At 33.3% G+C, this 17,563-nt stretch overlaps 1 protein-coding gene across 10 annotated transcripts in view; it reads left to right on the top strand.

The window, feature by feature from the left end:
• The window catches only part of LOC149423210 (uncharacterized), a 205,508-nt gene that overhangs the window by 58,056 nt on the left and 129,889 nt on the right, over positions 1-17,563 (top strand). The window contains exon 1 of one of the 10 annotated variants that reach the window (XM_089632581.1): positions 10,879-11,404. The exons of the other annotated variants lie outside the window; for them this stretch is intronic. Within the exon in view, the coding sequence (XP_089488707.1) occupies positions 11,360-11,404 (45 nt within the window). The 5' untranslated portion in view covers positions 10,879-11,359. Of the gene's footprint in view, positions 1-10,878; positions 11,405-17,563 lie in introns of those variants that run through there. 10 annotated transcript variants of the gene reach the window in all.

The following is a 17,563-nucleotide window of genomic DNA, read 5'->3' on the forward strand; positions in this document are numbered from 1 at the left end:
AATAGCAATTCGAAAACGATAACTTCAAATTTTTATTCGCTCTAGATGAGGACGAAAAAAATCTCATAATCTTTTGGTTTTAAAATATACTTACCTACATCTGAAAGGGTTAACTGAAAAAAATACACAACTTTCGATCGAGAATAATAACACGATGACAATCCACATGACAGGATGCTGTACGTCTCGAAACGAAAAGTAAAAAGAAAGCTGTTTTTACGAGGTGCGAGCTTTTTTGCCACAGGTTAACGAACGGTATTTTTTGCCATCGCGCAATTACTAAAAATTATAATCATATTTGTAGTTTTTTAGGTGCTGCATCATTTGTAAATTGTAATGTACAATTTTCACAAGTTAATTTATAAGCATTTTATAATTTTAAAATTTGTTTTATACTGTCTTGTCATTATCGATAAACTGTAATGGGAGTTAAAAAGTCGTTATTATTACAATAAATTGAATAAGTACTTTGGGAACTTGGTTTCAAGTTAAGTATTGATCAGCATTTGTGGTAGAGTTTATGTTATACAACGGAGGTTCAGTCATTATTCATCTTTATTAATTTTATCTGAAATCTGGAAAATACTTTGTTTCAATCTGTAAGTTCGTCGTATGATATAATGACGGTGTAAATATGATGTTTCGTTATGATTATTTGGCATATCTTGCCATTTTATATTTTTTGATTATTCCATTAACAATATGTCGTTAGTATCTGTCTCGGAAATCAATGACTTAGGTATTTGGTTTGACACGAAACTTAACTTTATCAAGCATATTGAAATAATAACCAATAAAGCTTTGAAAATGTTGGGATTTATTTTAAGGGTATCTAGTAAGTGATTTCAATGATGTAAATACTGTAAAAAACATTATATACGTCACTAGTAAGGAGTCATGTAGAATACAATTCCACGGTTTGGTCCCCAAATTATGAGGTTCATTCACATGCGATTGAAAGAATCCAAAATAAATTTTTAAGATATGTAAATTTTAAAATGGGAATTCCTAGAGAAAACCTAAATTACGATAACGTACTTTGTTCATTAAATTTAATAAAATTATCTGATCGCAGAATTATTTCTGATTTAACCTGTTTGTAACTAACTAACTAACTAACTAACCATCACGCCGTTTCCCCGCAGGGGTAGGCAGAGAGGACGGACCGCCAAACAACTCGGTCTTGGCACACACTTCTTCCCTCATTCACATTCATACATCGTCTCATACATACTCTTCTATTTTTCTGACTCTTAGAAGAGTATGTTACCTGTTTGTATAAAATTATTAATTCAATGTTTGATACCCCTAATGGATTTTTTATGTTTTGTACCTGCATGCTGTGTAGATCAAGTTCATTGATATTTTGACTTTATATTTATTTTTCTACAATTGTTGTAAATAGTAGTTTCCTGCACTATTTTCGTGTATAATTTCGTAAATATTTTTTATATATATATGTATGTAAAAGCCTTAATAGGCGTGAAATAAATAAATAAATAATTTTACAAAAACGATGCTTCAAAAACGATCGCTTGTGATATTGTGCCATATTTATTGAAACTAAAAATATGTGATAAACGGTAAAATATTGGTGGATTCATTGGCTCCTCCTATAATCTCCTTCTTTAGCCAAAGTTTCGGACTGCATTGCAGTGTCCATCATCAGGGCAGATGTGTAATCTAAGGTTGTGGTGAAATGTTTGTTTATGTATGACGATGCCATCCCGCGTGGCCAGCTCCAACCCTCGAAGGTTTTCTGCGTTTATTTCTGGTGTAGAAATAATGAATAGCCCAACACGGCATAATACCCCAAAAACAAATCACTATAATACTTTTGGCCGTGAAAATCTCAAATCATGTCACAGTAAGCAGTTTCATATGTTTTAATATTAATGTTTAGAGGAATGTTATTAATAAAATAATATGATAAATGCATATATATGAAACCAATCACTCCAATGTTGTGTTGTGAACAGATAAGAAATATAATAAGATCTCTCTTTACCAATTTGAAAGAAAATTGATTTTATAAGTGAAACCTTTTGACTACTATTGAAGTCCAAGGGATGCCAATGAAATTGATTGTCTGCTCAAGACAAAAAAATGTAATTCGTAAAATGTATGATCAATTTTACCCTAAATGATTTAAGATTTTCACGGCCAAAAGTATTTTTGTTATTTGTTTTTGGGGTGTTATGCCGTGTTGCGCTAACTCCTTCTTTAGCCAACGTTTCGGACAGCATTGCAGTGTCCATCATCAGGGCAGATGTAAAGAAAATATTTATTCTAAAATAACACATCTGCCCTGATGATGGACACTGCAATGCTGTCCGAAACGTTGGCTAAAGAAGGAGTTAGCGCAACACGGCATAACACCCCAAAAACAAATAACAAAAATTTTACCCTATCTCAAAAATAGCTTTCTTCGGTAACACGACCTGGAGATCTATCACGGATGATCAACAAAGCCCTTTGTCAATACTATATTGTAGAGATGTGCCGATTATGACTTTCGCCGACTAGCCGACTGGCCGATTAGTCGGTTGTAATAAGACCGACTAGTCGGCTAAGCCGATTACTGTTTCGGGGATTTCCGTAACGCTTCGTTTACGGCTGATTTGCGCATATATTACTGTGCATCTTGTACATACAATCTTGCTTTAATACATATAACTGAGTTTGTTAATTTAAAAAATCTACTTTTTATTTTAATAATAAGAAATACTTATAAATGTTCATTGAAGATAAGAAGATATTATGTTGTTTTTTATGTTAATTAGGATAGGTACTAATTTTGTTCAATAAATGTCATAATTATGTTTTCTTTACAAGCAAGTAATTTTAAAAACTGATTACCAAAGGAAAGATTGCTTTACATTTTTCAATGTATAAGACTGATTATAAAATAAAAAATATATAATCAAGGTTTTTATTTCATGTAGTTCCCCCGCATTCATATTATTGAGAAATACATACAACGTAAGAAGCCGGATAGTCGGCGCTCTTTGCCGATTAGTCGCCGACTAATCGACGACTACAATAGTGGCCGGATAGTCGGCTTTACCGACTAGTCGCCGACTAGTCGGGACATCTCTACTATATTGACTAAATCCGTCATCTATGGTCAGTATGCTATACTTCCGAGCAAAGTCAACGATTGATAAGAAATATTATAACCGACAATATACAATTTTTACTAGACAAACTGCTTTGGCAGTTTAGCGGGTGTAAATAATAATAATAAAAAAATAAATAAAAAAATTAAAAAGCGTGGCTTCCATACTATGAGATATTCTTCGGTCAATAAACAAATCTTGTTTAATAATGTCGGTCGTTACGCAAAATGACTCGCTTATTATCGAACGAAGCCCTTGGAATTAGAATAATTTGTATACTCGGCGATAGTCTGTTAGGGTCAATGACGCTATATTTGTTCGAGCTTGCAGATACGAAATTTGTTCATGTGAAGTTGTGAATAATGACCTCGTTAACTAATTAATTCCCTTTTAGGGTCAAAAAGTAAATCCGGACTGCCAATGCCAAGGCTTAGTATTTCAACTACATTGCCAAACTTCTTTATAAATAAAAATGAAAACGTTCGTTAGTTCAAAATCTTAAATCTCCGAAAATTCTTCACCAATTGTTTTGAAATCTTGACACAACTTTGCATTCGAAAACGCGTGTGTTTTTATATAACTATTTTGTATAGATGTCACCTGTGACTGGTAAAAACATTTTTTTTAAACTGCATCATCTGTTGGACGTAAAATACCGACATTTTTTCCTAGCACGGTCGCACTATTGATATCGGTATTGCAAATTATTGTAAATCGACATTCACTGGCAATACTGGCCAGCGAAAATACTAATAAATTGACAATGTCGATTTGAAATAACAACTTTACAATACTTTTGACACGAAAAAAGGAGGTAACGAGTTGACGAGATTTTAGTTATGACTAACAACTTTTCTTCTTCCAAGTGGGAACGGAATCAATAGATCGCGTCTCGAACATCCATGGATCGTGTATATGATATCTTTCAATTCTAAAAGCTTAGTTAGTTCAGCTCCATTAATTAATTAGCCAGTTATTTTGCATAAAGAACAACATTTTCCAAAAAGTCGTGTATATTGACAGCTTATCCAACCAGCGGCTTTTGTCTACCGAATGTCGGATCATATTTTGAGCGTGCTCGCAAACATCGCTAACTGACCATAGATGACCAATTTCATCAATATCGTATCGACATAGGGCTCGGTATAAAATCATGGTTAGTTAGGCTTATCGATCCGATATTGTAAAGTTATCGATTTTACTGTGCTAGACCCCCAGGTCCACAAAACACATCGGTTTTATCTATTCGGTTGTGGTGCAGGACAACAATGGGATACTTGGAGGAAATATATAGGTAACTTTTAAATTCACTTTTCTGATAAATATAATCAACATTAAAATACTCTTTGCACATTTATGGAATGCAACTTAAAATAAATATACAAAGATATTTTACTTACAAAGATTTATTACCAAAAACATTTTTGATTGGTCTTTCTGAACTCTGAGCCTGAATCTCTATTATGTCTATATATCTAGGTATATTCAATTCAATTTCAATTTTTTTTAACATATATTATGGTAAACTTTTAAATGCAAAAAGAAAACTTGATGTTCTCATGATATATTTGATGACAGTAAAAAAGATGATAGAACGAGTTTTATGAGGACATGTCAGTTGGTAAAGTTGGTGACAAATTTTGATAGACAACCACCTGTTGTTGGGAATTTAGTTTACCATTTAATTTTTCCATCCATTACTTTTTTCTCTCTACGTCACAGATTATATTTGGTTTGACAGACCGGTGTATGGTGTACGTGCATATTTAATTGCTTATTTAACTTTACAATCGGATGAATTGGACTCGGAAGGCTTTATTATTTGTCATTTCATCATCCTGCCATTAGATGCGCTCCTAATAAGTCTTGGCAACGCATTGGAATAGAAAAATATATATTATTATTCTACAGGTGATGTTTGAATGTTCGTATCGAAGCGATGGATTAAATAAATTCTGTCAATGGGCATCCGGCGTTTGTTGGTTAATTTTTAATTACGTCGATTTTAAAATTTAATCATGACAAGGCCCAGGTAGTGTTATACAGCATTGACCAACACTATTTTAAAAACTTAAATCTACGGTGCATGAAAAATCAACATTGTTTTTATATGCTCCCCCTCCCCCTGGGTATTTATGTGTATTTATTTAGTCAAAGTCTTGCTGTAATATTTGCCATTACATGGGTGATATACAGGGTGTTAAGGGACGTACTTGACTTACTATATGGAACTAGTGATTCCTGACATTATTTGGATTAAAAAATATTAGTGAAACTTTGGTCTCTGGTGACTTTTTTGATGATGTTCTTTTTTTTGTTTTTAATTTTATCAAACTTTTTTTTATAAATTCTTACACTATGTCGACACTAGTCACTCTGCCGATTAATCGCGAAACTGTAATCCTAGCTGTCCAATTCCTACTGATATTCGATGTTTTGTAGAAAAAATGACACGGGAGTCCAAAATTTCATTTACATTTTTTTACTCCAAATAATGTTGGGAATCACTGGTTAAAGTTAGTCAAGTACATTCCTTAACACCCTGTATTGTGCGTGTCTCACTTAAGAACTCCTGTGTTGAGAGCAGGCTCAGTGTAACTCAGTGTAACTCAGTGTAACTCAGTGTGACTCAGTATACTACAGTGTTACTGTGTGAGCAAATTAAAACAGTTTATAACATAAATACAAATAACGTAATAATAGATATATTGTCAATCGTCCACAATACACATTGATACAGATTATTTATTTGGCATTTTAAAAAAGTTAGATCCTGCCTCACAATTTCAGTTATACGGGAAAACAATAATTTATTATTGTACAACGAACGTTGCGTTATGCAAACGCTAGTCTGGTTATGACGGTGTGAATCAAGTTCTGACACATGCCACGGGCAGGTAACACTGTACACGGTAACACTCCCACCTAGAATTACGGCCGAAGTTAGCACAGGTAGAAAACTGTTGCATGTTTTTCAGAAATATCCCATGACTTCTAATAACGTCCCTATGTGTCATAAAAGCGACTTCATAAAACGAATAAGTTTTATAGGATTGTTCAATTGGGATTTATTTAATTGGGCAGGTTTTTTCTTGCTAGGTGGCTACTAAATACTGAGATTATTACGTTGTCACGTTGGTATACTTAGTACAATTAATTTTAATTTTAGATAATATAATTTTAGATAGAATAAAAACGTCCATTACTTTGCAGATGATTTTCCAACGACAAACTAAAGTAATTGATTAGCATAGCAAAAGTAAATGTGGACTTTCTACGTTCTCTACATCGACATCTGCTAAATTTTCATCACAAAAATCTAAATTTTGAATTAAATTATTAATATTTAGATTCGACACATTTATAAGTTATTAAATCATTTATTTGATTTATTAAACAACCTATCTCTTTTTTAAAATACCTATTAATTTATGCAAGTACCTTTCTTTATTCTTAAAAACATAATAATTTATTCTAATACCTATCTCTTTTCTTAAATACCTATTAATGTATTCAAGTACCTTTCTTTTTTCGAAAATACCTATTAATTTATTCAAGTACCTATCTGTTTTCTCAAATACCTATTAATTTATTCAAGTACCTTTCTGTTTTCTCAAATACCTATTGATTTATTCAAGTACCCATCTCTTTTCTTAAATACCTATTAATTTATTCAAGTACCTACCTCTTTTCTTAAATACCTATTAATTTATTCAAGTACCTATCTGTTTTCTCAAATATCTATTAATTTATTCAAGTACCTATCTCTTTTCTTAAATACCTATTAATGTATTCAAGTACCTTTCTCTTTTCATAAATACCTATTAATTTATTCAACTACATATCTCTTTTCTCAAATATCTATTAATTTATTCAAGTACTTACCTATCTCTTTTTTTAAATACCCATTAATGTATTCAAGTACCTTTCAATTTTCATAAATACCTATTAATTTATTCAACTACCTATCTCTTGTCTCAAATACCTATTAATTTATTCATGTACCTTCCTATCACTTTTTTTTAAATACCTATTAATGAATTCAAGTACCTATCTCTTTTCATAAATACCTAATAATTTATTGAACAACATATCTATTTTCTCAAATACCTATTAATTTATTGAAGTACCTACCTATCTCTTTTCTTAAATACTTATTAATTATTTAAAAATAGTCACTAAAATTGGTGACAGATTAAAACAAAGTGTACATACGTGCAAAAATCTTAGACTAAGGTAGTTTTTATAACTTACAAGCTGACGTTTACCCGGCGTTGCTCGGGGTTATGTATTATTAATATGAGTTTGTGAATTCTAGTCTATGGGTGAATTTTTAAGGTGGAAATAATATAATGGTATTGAAATAAGTATTTCTTTCACTTAGTCGTGCCATGTCTTCCTCGGGCGTCCTCGATTTCTTCAACCATTTACTACATCTAGTATCATGAACCGGAAAAACTAAATTATATCAACTTTCATTCGACTGTCTCATTCCAGTGCATAGATAACGCATCTAAGTCTTCTTCGGATGTCCCGGACTTTTTCTATCACTCCCTTCTGTATACCACACTGTTACTATTAAAAATAATTACTACTATGAATGGTCGTACGACTCTTGGTATCGGCACGTCGCGCCGTACCACGATAAAAATATGATGCTAGGTAGTTAGTAGGTGTAGGTATATTTATTTAAGTCCAGATGTTAGATTATCAGATGCAGTTTACATCTCTGAGTATGCAATAACATAATAATACTTAAATATATGGATAATTTTACTGGCGCCAATTTTTCTTAAATATCTCCTAATAAAAAAAGTATCTTGGTACGGTTTACTGGGAGTCGTAAAAATACGGCTCATCAAAAAGAGCTTGCTCAATTGTGCAGCTCGTTCATGAACGACTCATCCCTACAAACTACATCTCAATTATTTTGCGCTGTGATAGATGGTCATATATAAAATAAAGCGCAGTAGAGAAAGTTTGGGAAGTAATAGAATCTGATAGGTGACATAAAAATCTTGCATAAATACTAAAATCTGATGTCATATTTTCACAATTTTGTATTTGGTTTACTTTGGCACCGCTGTTAAGAATGACGTCACTATTAGAATGACATAAACTATTCGAATTTTTCGCATTCGTTTTAATATTATTATTTAATCTCATTTGAATCATTGATGGTTTGATTATTGCAGTTGAAACTGACAATAATAGATTTTTACCAATATCTTTTATTTTATTTATGTTTAACATAATTATTTTAACGATTAGAATTACTTGGGAGGTACCCGCGTGATTTGCAATAAACTTATTACCCGCAATGCATTCTCTACAAAAATAATATCCCGCTGTGCACACCAGGCAACAGAATAAGGTTATTTTTTATATTCACATGCGATTCGCCGAGCATGCATAACGTTATGGGCATGCATAAATAGAAAAAATTACTGGATTAAAATAATTGAAGAAATTTCATGCGCGCCATATGTATATACAATTTAAAAATTGACATGTATTTGTCATCTTATAATATTGCCCCACCCTTGTAAGATGGGTTCTGAAAACATTTTAATTCTGAATATTATGATCCTCTGCAATAAAGAAAACATTATAATCTCATTGTTGTCTAGGCTTTTTTCTTTGTTCATAAAAAAACGTCCGGAACTTTTTAACTTACAATAAATACGAACTGGGCATTCAAGTCCCGCCAGCCTTGCAGACTACTAGATCAAAAAGCACCCGAAGGCAGCTACGAGTATTTCATATATGGAGCTTTGAGGATGTGTACTTTTCCTTTGCTGGCAAGCCTCAAGCGCTTTATATGGTCATAAATGTCCCTCGTATTGTGCAAGTTACTGCGTAGGAACTCGACAAAACTGGAATCTGGCAAAACGAATTGTGAATAGTATTATGAACTTTATTTATGTGTTATCTTGTTAAGAACAAACGGTCATATTTCAAGCAGTCGCTGATTATTTGTATGATGTATAACTGCAACATATCGTCTGTAAAAACTCAGAAGGACTGAAAGAAGAGTTCTATCTCCGAGGTCTATTTTCATGTTGCACGTCAATAATGTAGAAGAAATTTCATTTATGTAGTTCCAAAAATGTATGTTTAGTGATTGTCAAACATGTCACGTATTCTTTCGTAACGTTAACGTTACGGAGATGGCATTTTGTTTGCCGCAATTATTATTCAATCTTTGGCTGCTGTGATGTCATTTTTTAAAGTAAATGATTTGATTCTTACCGCTTTGTTGGTATATATTTTGTAATTTTGGTGTTTTAGCACCTTCGAAATCAAGAAAATTATAAGTACTAGCTACTAGGTTTTTTTCTGCTAGGCCCTGCGGGCGGCTCTTGGTTGGGCTTCGCCCATTTTAAGTGATATTAACAACAGTTACATTTAATAGATAGATATTAGGACATTCACAGAGAGAGGGTGAGTATATATATTGTTAAAACACGGAACAGGTAGGAGTTTATTAATAAATTTAATAACATGCTAAATTTACGCATAATAAGAATGACAGTTGTTTGAATAAATGAAATTTTAGGTATTTATGATGGATTATTTCAAATTAAACACTATTATTGACTACATGTCTACAACTGATATTAACTGTTATCTTAGGTACCTAATATAATTAGCTCATAGGAGACTTGCAGTGCTTAAATATGTGTTACAACCGTCAATGTCTATACGTTGAATCAATATCGTTTAGTTTGTCACAATTAAAGATAGTTATAACAAAGTTGACTTAAATAATAGATTATTACATATTTATTAATTGTACCCGTGTTTATGAATAAAGGGAGGGGAATTGTGCGATGAGATTAGCAGTCGGTTTAATTAAAAGGTGTTAATTTTACTCCAACTGGTGGTAATTCTTTACCTACTGTATCTAATAAAGTTTAAAGTTAGATTATATATAGAACATCATCAGGAGAGTAAAATTTTATATATAAAGGTAGATTATTACAATATAGCGCCCCTGAGGTGATATCTCACAAAAGCGGCGCTATGCAAATTGTCCAATAAATGAATAAATATAATGTTTACATTTTATTGTGTATACACCGAAGTCAAAAATGAAATATAGATTGCAATTGGGAAAGAAGAAGTGGAAGGAGGGGGGAGGGGTAAGAGTAGGCTGGGTTTATAATAATTAGGAATTACAATATCGTTAGACGGGAAAGACCAGTTGAGTGGGAAAATATTTAAAAGAGAGTTCTTTTAAACCGTACAAAAAATATGACAAGCAACCTATTCTTAGCACAATATTTTACATTGGTTCAAAAATAAGTCTTTTGATTTGTTCCGAAATGGGAGAAAAAATACTTATCGGCCGAAGCCGGGTGGTAAAACGTCTAACCGTTTAATTTATTGCCCTTTATAGCAGCTGAGAAGAGTATTGAAATTAAATGACAAATAATCTTTTACCCTCTATTCAACCATCTAAAAGTTGTTATATAAAATATTTGTATTCGGTTACGTAGCCAAAATGTCGATTATATTTTTACGCATGTCCGAAGATGTGGTTATTTTTAAACGAACGTGGAATCGTATGCATTCAGTCGAGTGATGCTTTTAAACCTGGCGCCAAGGCGAGGGGAGGAACGACGCAGGCGCCAGCGTCGGATCGATTCTGCCTGCACCGGCCCAACCACCACCCCAACCACCCCCGACCACCCGCACCCCTCCCGGCCAGCCAACTAACAGCCCCTACGTACATTAGTCACGTCGCAGCAGCCACAACAAATGCGTCGGCCGCTTTTCCGTCTCGAAAAACCAACCAAAACCCAATCCTAATTCAGCCGGTTCGATTATCACTAAACACCATCTGATTGGGTGTCAACGCTTCAGATCGCGAGCAAATGGCAAAAAGTACAAAGCTATTGCGACGCAAAAACATAACTGCACTTTTTCTACGTGGATGAAATAAATTTGCGACAGGCGACAGTAGCCTCGTTGCATCGAACATTCAACAGCACTTGACAGATTTTCTCTTGTAATAATAGTTGTACCGAGGCATTCCGCAATAACACTGCGACAATTCCGATCATTGTGTTTTTGATTTGCTGTGTCTAAGTGGCCGGGTCGTTTTATTTCGGTGTTTTGACGGTCATGGAGTAGAGTGTTGTGTGGTGTTGTGCAAAGAAGGGGAAGTTTGGAGTTTCCAGGTTTGTGGTGCACCCTGTCTGCAGGGCCTACCCACCAGCCCACACGATTGAGGGATGGATGATTGCAGTAATCTAATTTATGACGAAACTGGTGATATGGTAAGATATCTCGTGTAACTGTACTGTGTAACCATTGTACTCTATCATAACCATCACCATTATTATTTACTGCGCATTAATGCGGCCAACATTATGAATAACCACAATTAACTTATCATAATACAATCATCTTGAAACTTTCTGTAGATTCGAGATTGTATTGAATTTGGAAATCAAGCTGCACCATTATAATATGTATTCAGTTTTCAACTGAGCTTTAGATTTTTGATATTGAAAGCACGCTCTGTGCGAATTTGTCTAGTCACCTAAGAACATGTATAATACTTACTTCTAGTATTATTACTATTAAAACTTTCCATTCTATTCTGATATCTATCAATGGCCCATTTTTCGCAATTTAAAGAACGCCGTTAGTTTTATGGTTTGATTGTAAAAGTTATTTTATTGCGACGCGAAAATACACAACAACCTCGGATTTACTGCTTAAAGTAGATTAAAAACATCATTATTTATTTTGGTTGTGGATAAGAATGGCTACACAAAAGTATGGATTCTGTCTTTTGAAAGTTGTTTAAAATTAACGAAGCATATCGATGTATTAAATTCATTAGATTTTGACATACTTAGAAAACGTTTATAGATGTTAAACTTTTCGTTTTCATAAACGCACTCGTGTTGGTACTTTGGTTGATTCGAATTTTAACGAATATCTTTCATCTTACACGATATTTTATATCTGATTTTGTATTTATGCTAAGATACAGGTAACATTACGATGATTATGATCCACATTTCCTTTTATGAAGTCTCTCAACCGCCCACCGCCTTATTATGACATGTACGGTATCGTTCAAACATATTAAAAAAGAAAGTGTTATTTATTGCAGTGTATGCTTGATCAGGAAATATTACGCAAAGGAAGATTTTGTGCAATATTGCTTAATCTCGACAAGAGTACGAACTATATAACAGAAATAAACAACAATTAGTCACGTATTACAAAAACAGTACCAGTTGAACAGATCTACATCATTATGTAGTAGGACTCTTTCTACTACAAATCATCAGGCGAATACTGGCACAACTGCTCCCAACTGACTATGAAATTCCTAATGTTGTAAAGCTGAAATGGGAAAAGAAAGGAGATGGGTAGATGATGGTTGGAAAGTTGGGAAGACACGGCTAAAGTCATTTCAAGCAATGTTTCGATTCTGAATGGTAGTTTTTCATCAGAAAGATAATTTAAAAGACAATTTCATTTTCATTTATGTTCTGAAATTTTTTGGGAGTATGATTAAGTTAGTAACATCCAATTTGTTAACTTGTTCAGAAAAAAAAGTATTCAATTCATGTTTGCAAGAATAAATCGAGGTTAGTTCTCCGCATTGTGAAATGTATATGCCATGTCTGGCGCGTACTTGCGCAAATTTTCAGCAATGCTGAAATCTTCATTGATTACACAACAAGCAACTACCCCTAGTTTAAGGCTGTTGGAAAATATTCAAGGGTAAAAGCTAGCTTCGACAACGTGGTATACGGCTTACAGTGGCGCACCCTCTAATTTGTCAAACAATCAAAACGTAAATAAACGCGTTAAAATGTTAGTTCATACTACTGTTATGTACTACTGGTGTTGTATAACCTTGTTGGTCACCGGTTGTATATTTTATTATAAAAGAAAGCTACAGAAAAGTGCAGAATATTATGGATTCCATTTTAGCCCAAATTATTGAAATTCAAAGAAAATTGTTTTCGTCAAGATTTCGTCAATCTTTCTCAGTTATCATCATATTTCTAATACCATTTCTCTTTCAAACCATTCCCATAATTCGCTTTCATAAAGTATAATTTTAGTTAGATTGTGTGCTTATTTTTTTGCACATAGGTAATTGACCCTATAAACATAATAAAACATATTTTTTAGTTTTGTTTATAAGGTCAATTACATAGGCGTATATTATATAGGCTTATAATTCTATGTACCTATGTATATGCTTTCAGTTATGGTGCGTGTTTTGAATAATACTTTTTTAATGGAAGACTTCTTCTATTTCGACAAAACGAATCCCAATATTTACAAAATCGCGTTTTCCTTATACGTAAATATAAAACAAAATACTAAATTCAGATGCGCCACTGAAGTCAATAAAGTTGTCCGATCTCATAAATGTTGAATGTAAATGTAACTATTTGAGACAATAAAGCCATTTTATGCCCTGTTCGCCTATTTGTCGTCTGGCTTATCTCATTTTGGTAGTTCTCGGATGCTTTCACCCAGAATGACAAGAGATCTTATCCAATATAACTTATTTATCTTTACTATATTTATTCTCGTTCCCCTTACTCTTTACCATAGATGTCGCCTAGTACGATACTCTGCTCGAAGTTTTCGGCTATAGTCTATATCGTCCTAGTCCTACATTCGTGTTCGTTGGGGAAACCTTCTCCGAGAGAGTTATTGACTTTTTCCACCATTCAACGGTTTTATTTTAACTTCTTTTCCTGTTTTGTAGGTTCTGTGTCATTAAAGATATAGGTACCTACTCTTAAATTTAACGTCTCGGAGTCCATCAAAACTATTTGAGAAAATATAAAGGGTTTTATAAATAGAGATAATTTTTTAAAGTTATCTTATCAACTCAAAAAAAACAATGAGTGAGAAAGAAGTCATTGTGAGTTCATTGTTACTTTGATGGTTATCAAGAAAATAGCGCATACAAATTCAATTCATATTCGTTGTAGCCAGAAAGATATCAAAGCTAATATCGAAGAAATAAACGCCTCACAAAAGCTAAGAAAGATTCTCGTTGAAGGATATCGAGTACTCGTTTAAGCTTTTCAAGACAATATCCGGCGTTCTTTTAACGTTCCATTTCAGATATCAATATCCGCCTAAAAATCATCTTTTACGAGAATTTTGATTGAAGTTCCCAAGGCAGTGGCTTCGAGATTGTACCTCGTTCTCAGTTTTTAAAACCAAAGAAACGTAACCATGGCTGACTATTGTTTCTACTTTGAGCAATTCAATAAGATTAACATTTTTTTTAAATGTTTTCATTTACTAAAAGTTTCCAGACAAATATTTTTTCCTTGAAACCATATTAATCATTAAATGGCACATTGCCAAAGTGAAGATGAAAGTTTTAAGAACTTAAGAAGATAGTTAAACTGAAATGACCTAAATGACCTGTCTGCAGACTGTTGACCTCTTCTTATATATTTCCCAGGAGCTTCTTCCCCATAGATCTTTCAATCTATTTCCTCAGAGGCGTATTTGCCCTTAGGCCTATGTAGGCCCGGGCCTAGGGCGGCCAGATATTAGGGGCGGCCAATCGTGACAAAAAAGTCACAGATGATAACAAGAAATTACTTCCTAAGTACCTAAATATTCTACGTACGAAATAGCGATATGCAAGAGCGTGTTCACACACAGCACAGCATGAATGATAATGGCAGGAAAATTAAAACGGTTTTGACCCTAGGAACTTACTGAAAAGTTTGGATACTCCTGGTCAATATGATGGGTACTGAGAAAGGGGCGGCTACATGGTCTGGGGCCTAGGGCGGCTAAGACTGCAAATCCGCCTCTGTATTTCCTGTAGTATTAAATCTGTTTACTTCTGAATCTATACAGGGTGTTAGGGACGTGCTTAATTTACTTTAACCAGTGATTCCTGACATTATTTGGAGTAAAAAATATAGCTGAAATTTTGGTATCAGGTGACATTTAAAAAAAAATATATATATAAATTGTAGGAATTGGACAGCCAGGGTGGATGTAAGGGGTCGGGCAGTTACTCGGCTGAGCGAACAATGACAATATACGATCCTAAAATTTTGAATAAAAAACATCAAATAGTCACCGCAGACCATAATTTCATGTACATTTTTACTCCAAATAATCTCAGGCGTCACTGGTTAAAGGATGTCAAGTACGTCCCTTAACACCCTGTATAATTTACGGAAATATTTTATTCCCACGACTATTTATTATTACAAAAATATATTTCCCTTTTTTTAATAAATCCACACGACTCTTAATTGTAATGATGTTTTTATTATTATTTTTCATTATCATTAGAATTATAGCAAATATTTTTTTTCGAGATACGGTTATTTCATGGTTGTTTAATGCTTCGTTTTCCAAATCATTGCTAAAATATAAATTTATTCACATTTTCGCGTTCACTGTTAATTTGCCTAAAATTACAGGTCAAATGGACTTCACGCCAAATGACATGGCCTTATAACCATTACAAAAGTTATCATATTACTAGCAGAACATCACAACCTTTAATCAACCAATTAACTCGATAGAATAATTCATTTTCAAGGTCTAAAATCAACAAACTACAGTGAAAGTATGAAAGAAAAATCAATAAAAAAATTATCTTCAAAATTTACCATAATAATGATATGCTAATGATTAAACGTTAAACAACAATGATTGTACAATTAATTTTGGGTCTAACTCCACGCCCTGTGGGTATCCCGTTTAAACGTTATTTGGTAATGGTTGGTGGTTTTCTGGAATCAATCAATTCAACGGCACTTATAAATATTGTTTTACCTTGTTTGCGATTCGGCATCGTTTAATCCAAATAACCACAGCAGTTAGCCATTAGGATTTTTTGTGGAACTTTAAATAAAAATTGGTTTTGATGATAGGCAGTTAGTTATTATTGATGAATTTGATATAACCACAGATTGAGATTCAGCGACAGTTCATAGTATCGTTTTTATTAAAACTTTTGTTTTAACTTTTCTGTGTCATCAAAAGAAACTACGAAGTTCTTTATTGCAAAGCAAATACAGTATCTAACCCAACAGTGGATATTTTTCGAGCATTCTAAGAAAAGATTTGCATTTCCCGTGAGGGGAGGCATGTCAGCTGTCAAACCTAAGGGGGATAACAACACGAATGCACCTGACAATGTTTGGTAACTATTGAACCTGTCTGGTTTAAACAAGGAGGCAATGATTTTAAACTGAATAAATTCGAATTCAAAGGAAATACACTTGCCAAAATGTATTTAATAATGGGGTAAATAATTACACGAGTTGGTAACTATTTATCACAACGTCAACCCGTTTAGCCCGTAAATAGCATGTTAACACGCAACACGGAGAAACTGGTTGAATTGTTGATGAAGTATTTAGCTTTTTCAACTATAAACATATTTCCACATTCAATGCCATGGTTCAAGTGTGGAATTCTACTCGTACGTTCAATTTTAAGGCAAGTGGGTATAGTTAAGCGAGAGTTGGCTGCAATAAAAAATCTCAGCATTAAATGTGTTTGTGCGTCGGTATCCGCTTCCACTGGGGAGGAACAGCCTTGTGTCTTGTTTACATCTACTTGTCACTAGCGGAAGAGGAACAGCAAGTGTGTACGATGCTTGTAGTAGAATATTGTTAGGAAGTTTACAGCGTGTCCTATTCTAATTCGATCGGGTGCATGATATCGCAAGTAAAATAATCTCAGTTTTCTTATTTTCTAAGATCGCTTCGTTATGAATAGATTTATTTGTGACACTTTTTCTGCTATAATTCGTTCTATTAGCTTTTCATCTCATTCTATTATTTGACACGTGGACTACTCATAAATATAGGATAAATACAATGGCTGTTGCTAGTATTACGTGCTAACAAATAGATATTAACCTATTTATTTATAAATATATATTAATTTCCCTTTCTAACTATGCTGCATAACTATGCGCCATGTCCTTTGCCCCGTTTACTCCTATTTATTGTAACTAACGGAAAAGAGACAGCAAGTTTACTTCTCTTATGTTCACTTTTTAGAATTTTCTAGAAGAGTACAAACCTTTTCATTGTTTATTACGCATTTGAATTCAGTCCTGAAGATTATCACATTTAGATACACTATTTTAATAAACTTCAGTATTTTAATAACAATGTAATAAAACAATATTCGGCATGTCAAAATACATTATATAAAACCGTATTTGCTTCGAACTTGTAAAATAATCATTATTTTTTATTAAGGTCTAAACGAAACACGCTGTATGTAAGCTATGCATCAGTGTGAGTGCTGTGATGATTTAAACTGAGGTAAATGATACACATATAACCGCGTTTAAGGCCTACTTCAAAAAATAAGTTTTTTAGCATGGTGAAATTTTTGTCTCCAAAGCTAAGGAGACTGTGTTTGCAACTAACAAGTTTAAAGAT

This window comes from Hesperophylax consimilis, chromosome 6 (genome assembly GCF_061612785.1).
Source record: "Hesperophylax consimilis isolate HC1 chromosome 6, BYU_Hcon_1.0, whole genome shotgun sequence".
Taxonomy (NCBI): domain Eukaryota; kingdom Metazoa; phylum Arthropoda; class Insecta; order Trichoptera; family Limnephilidae; genus Hesperophylax; species Hesperophylax consimilis.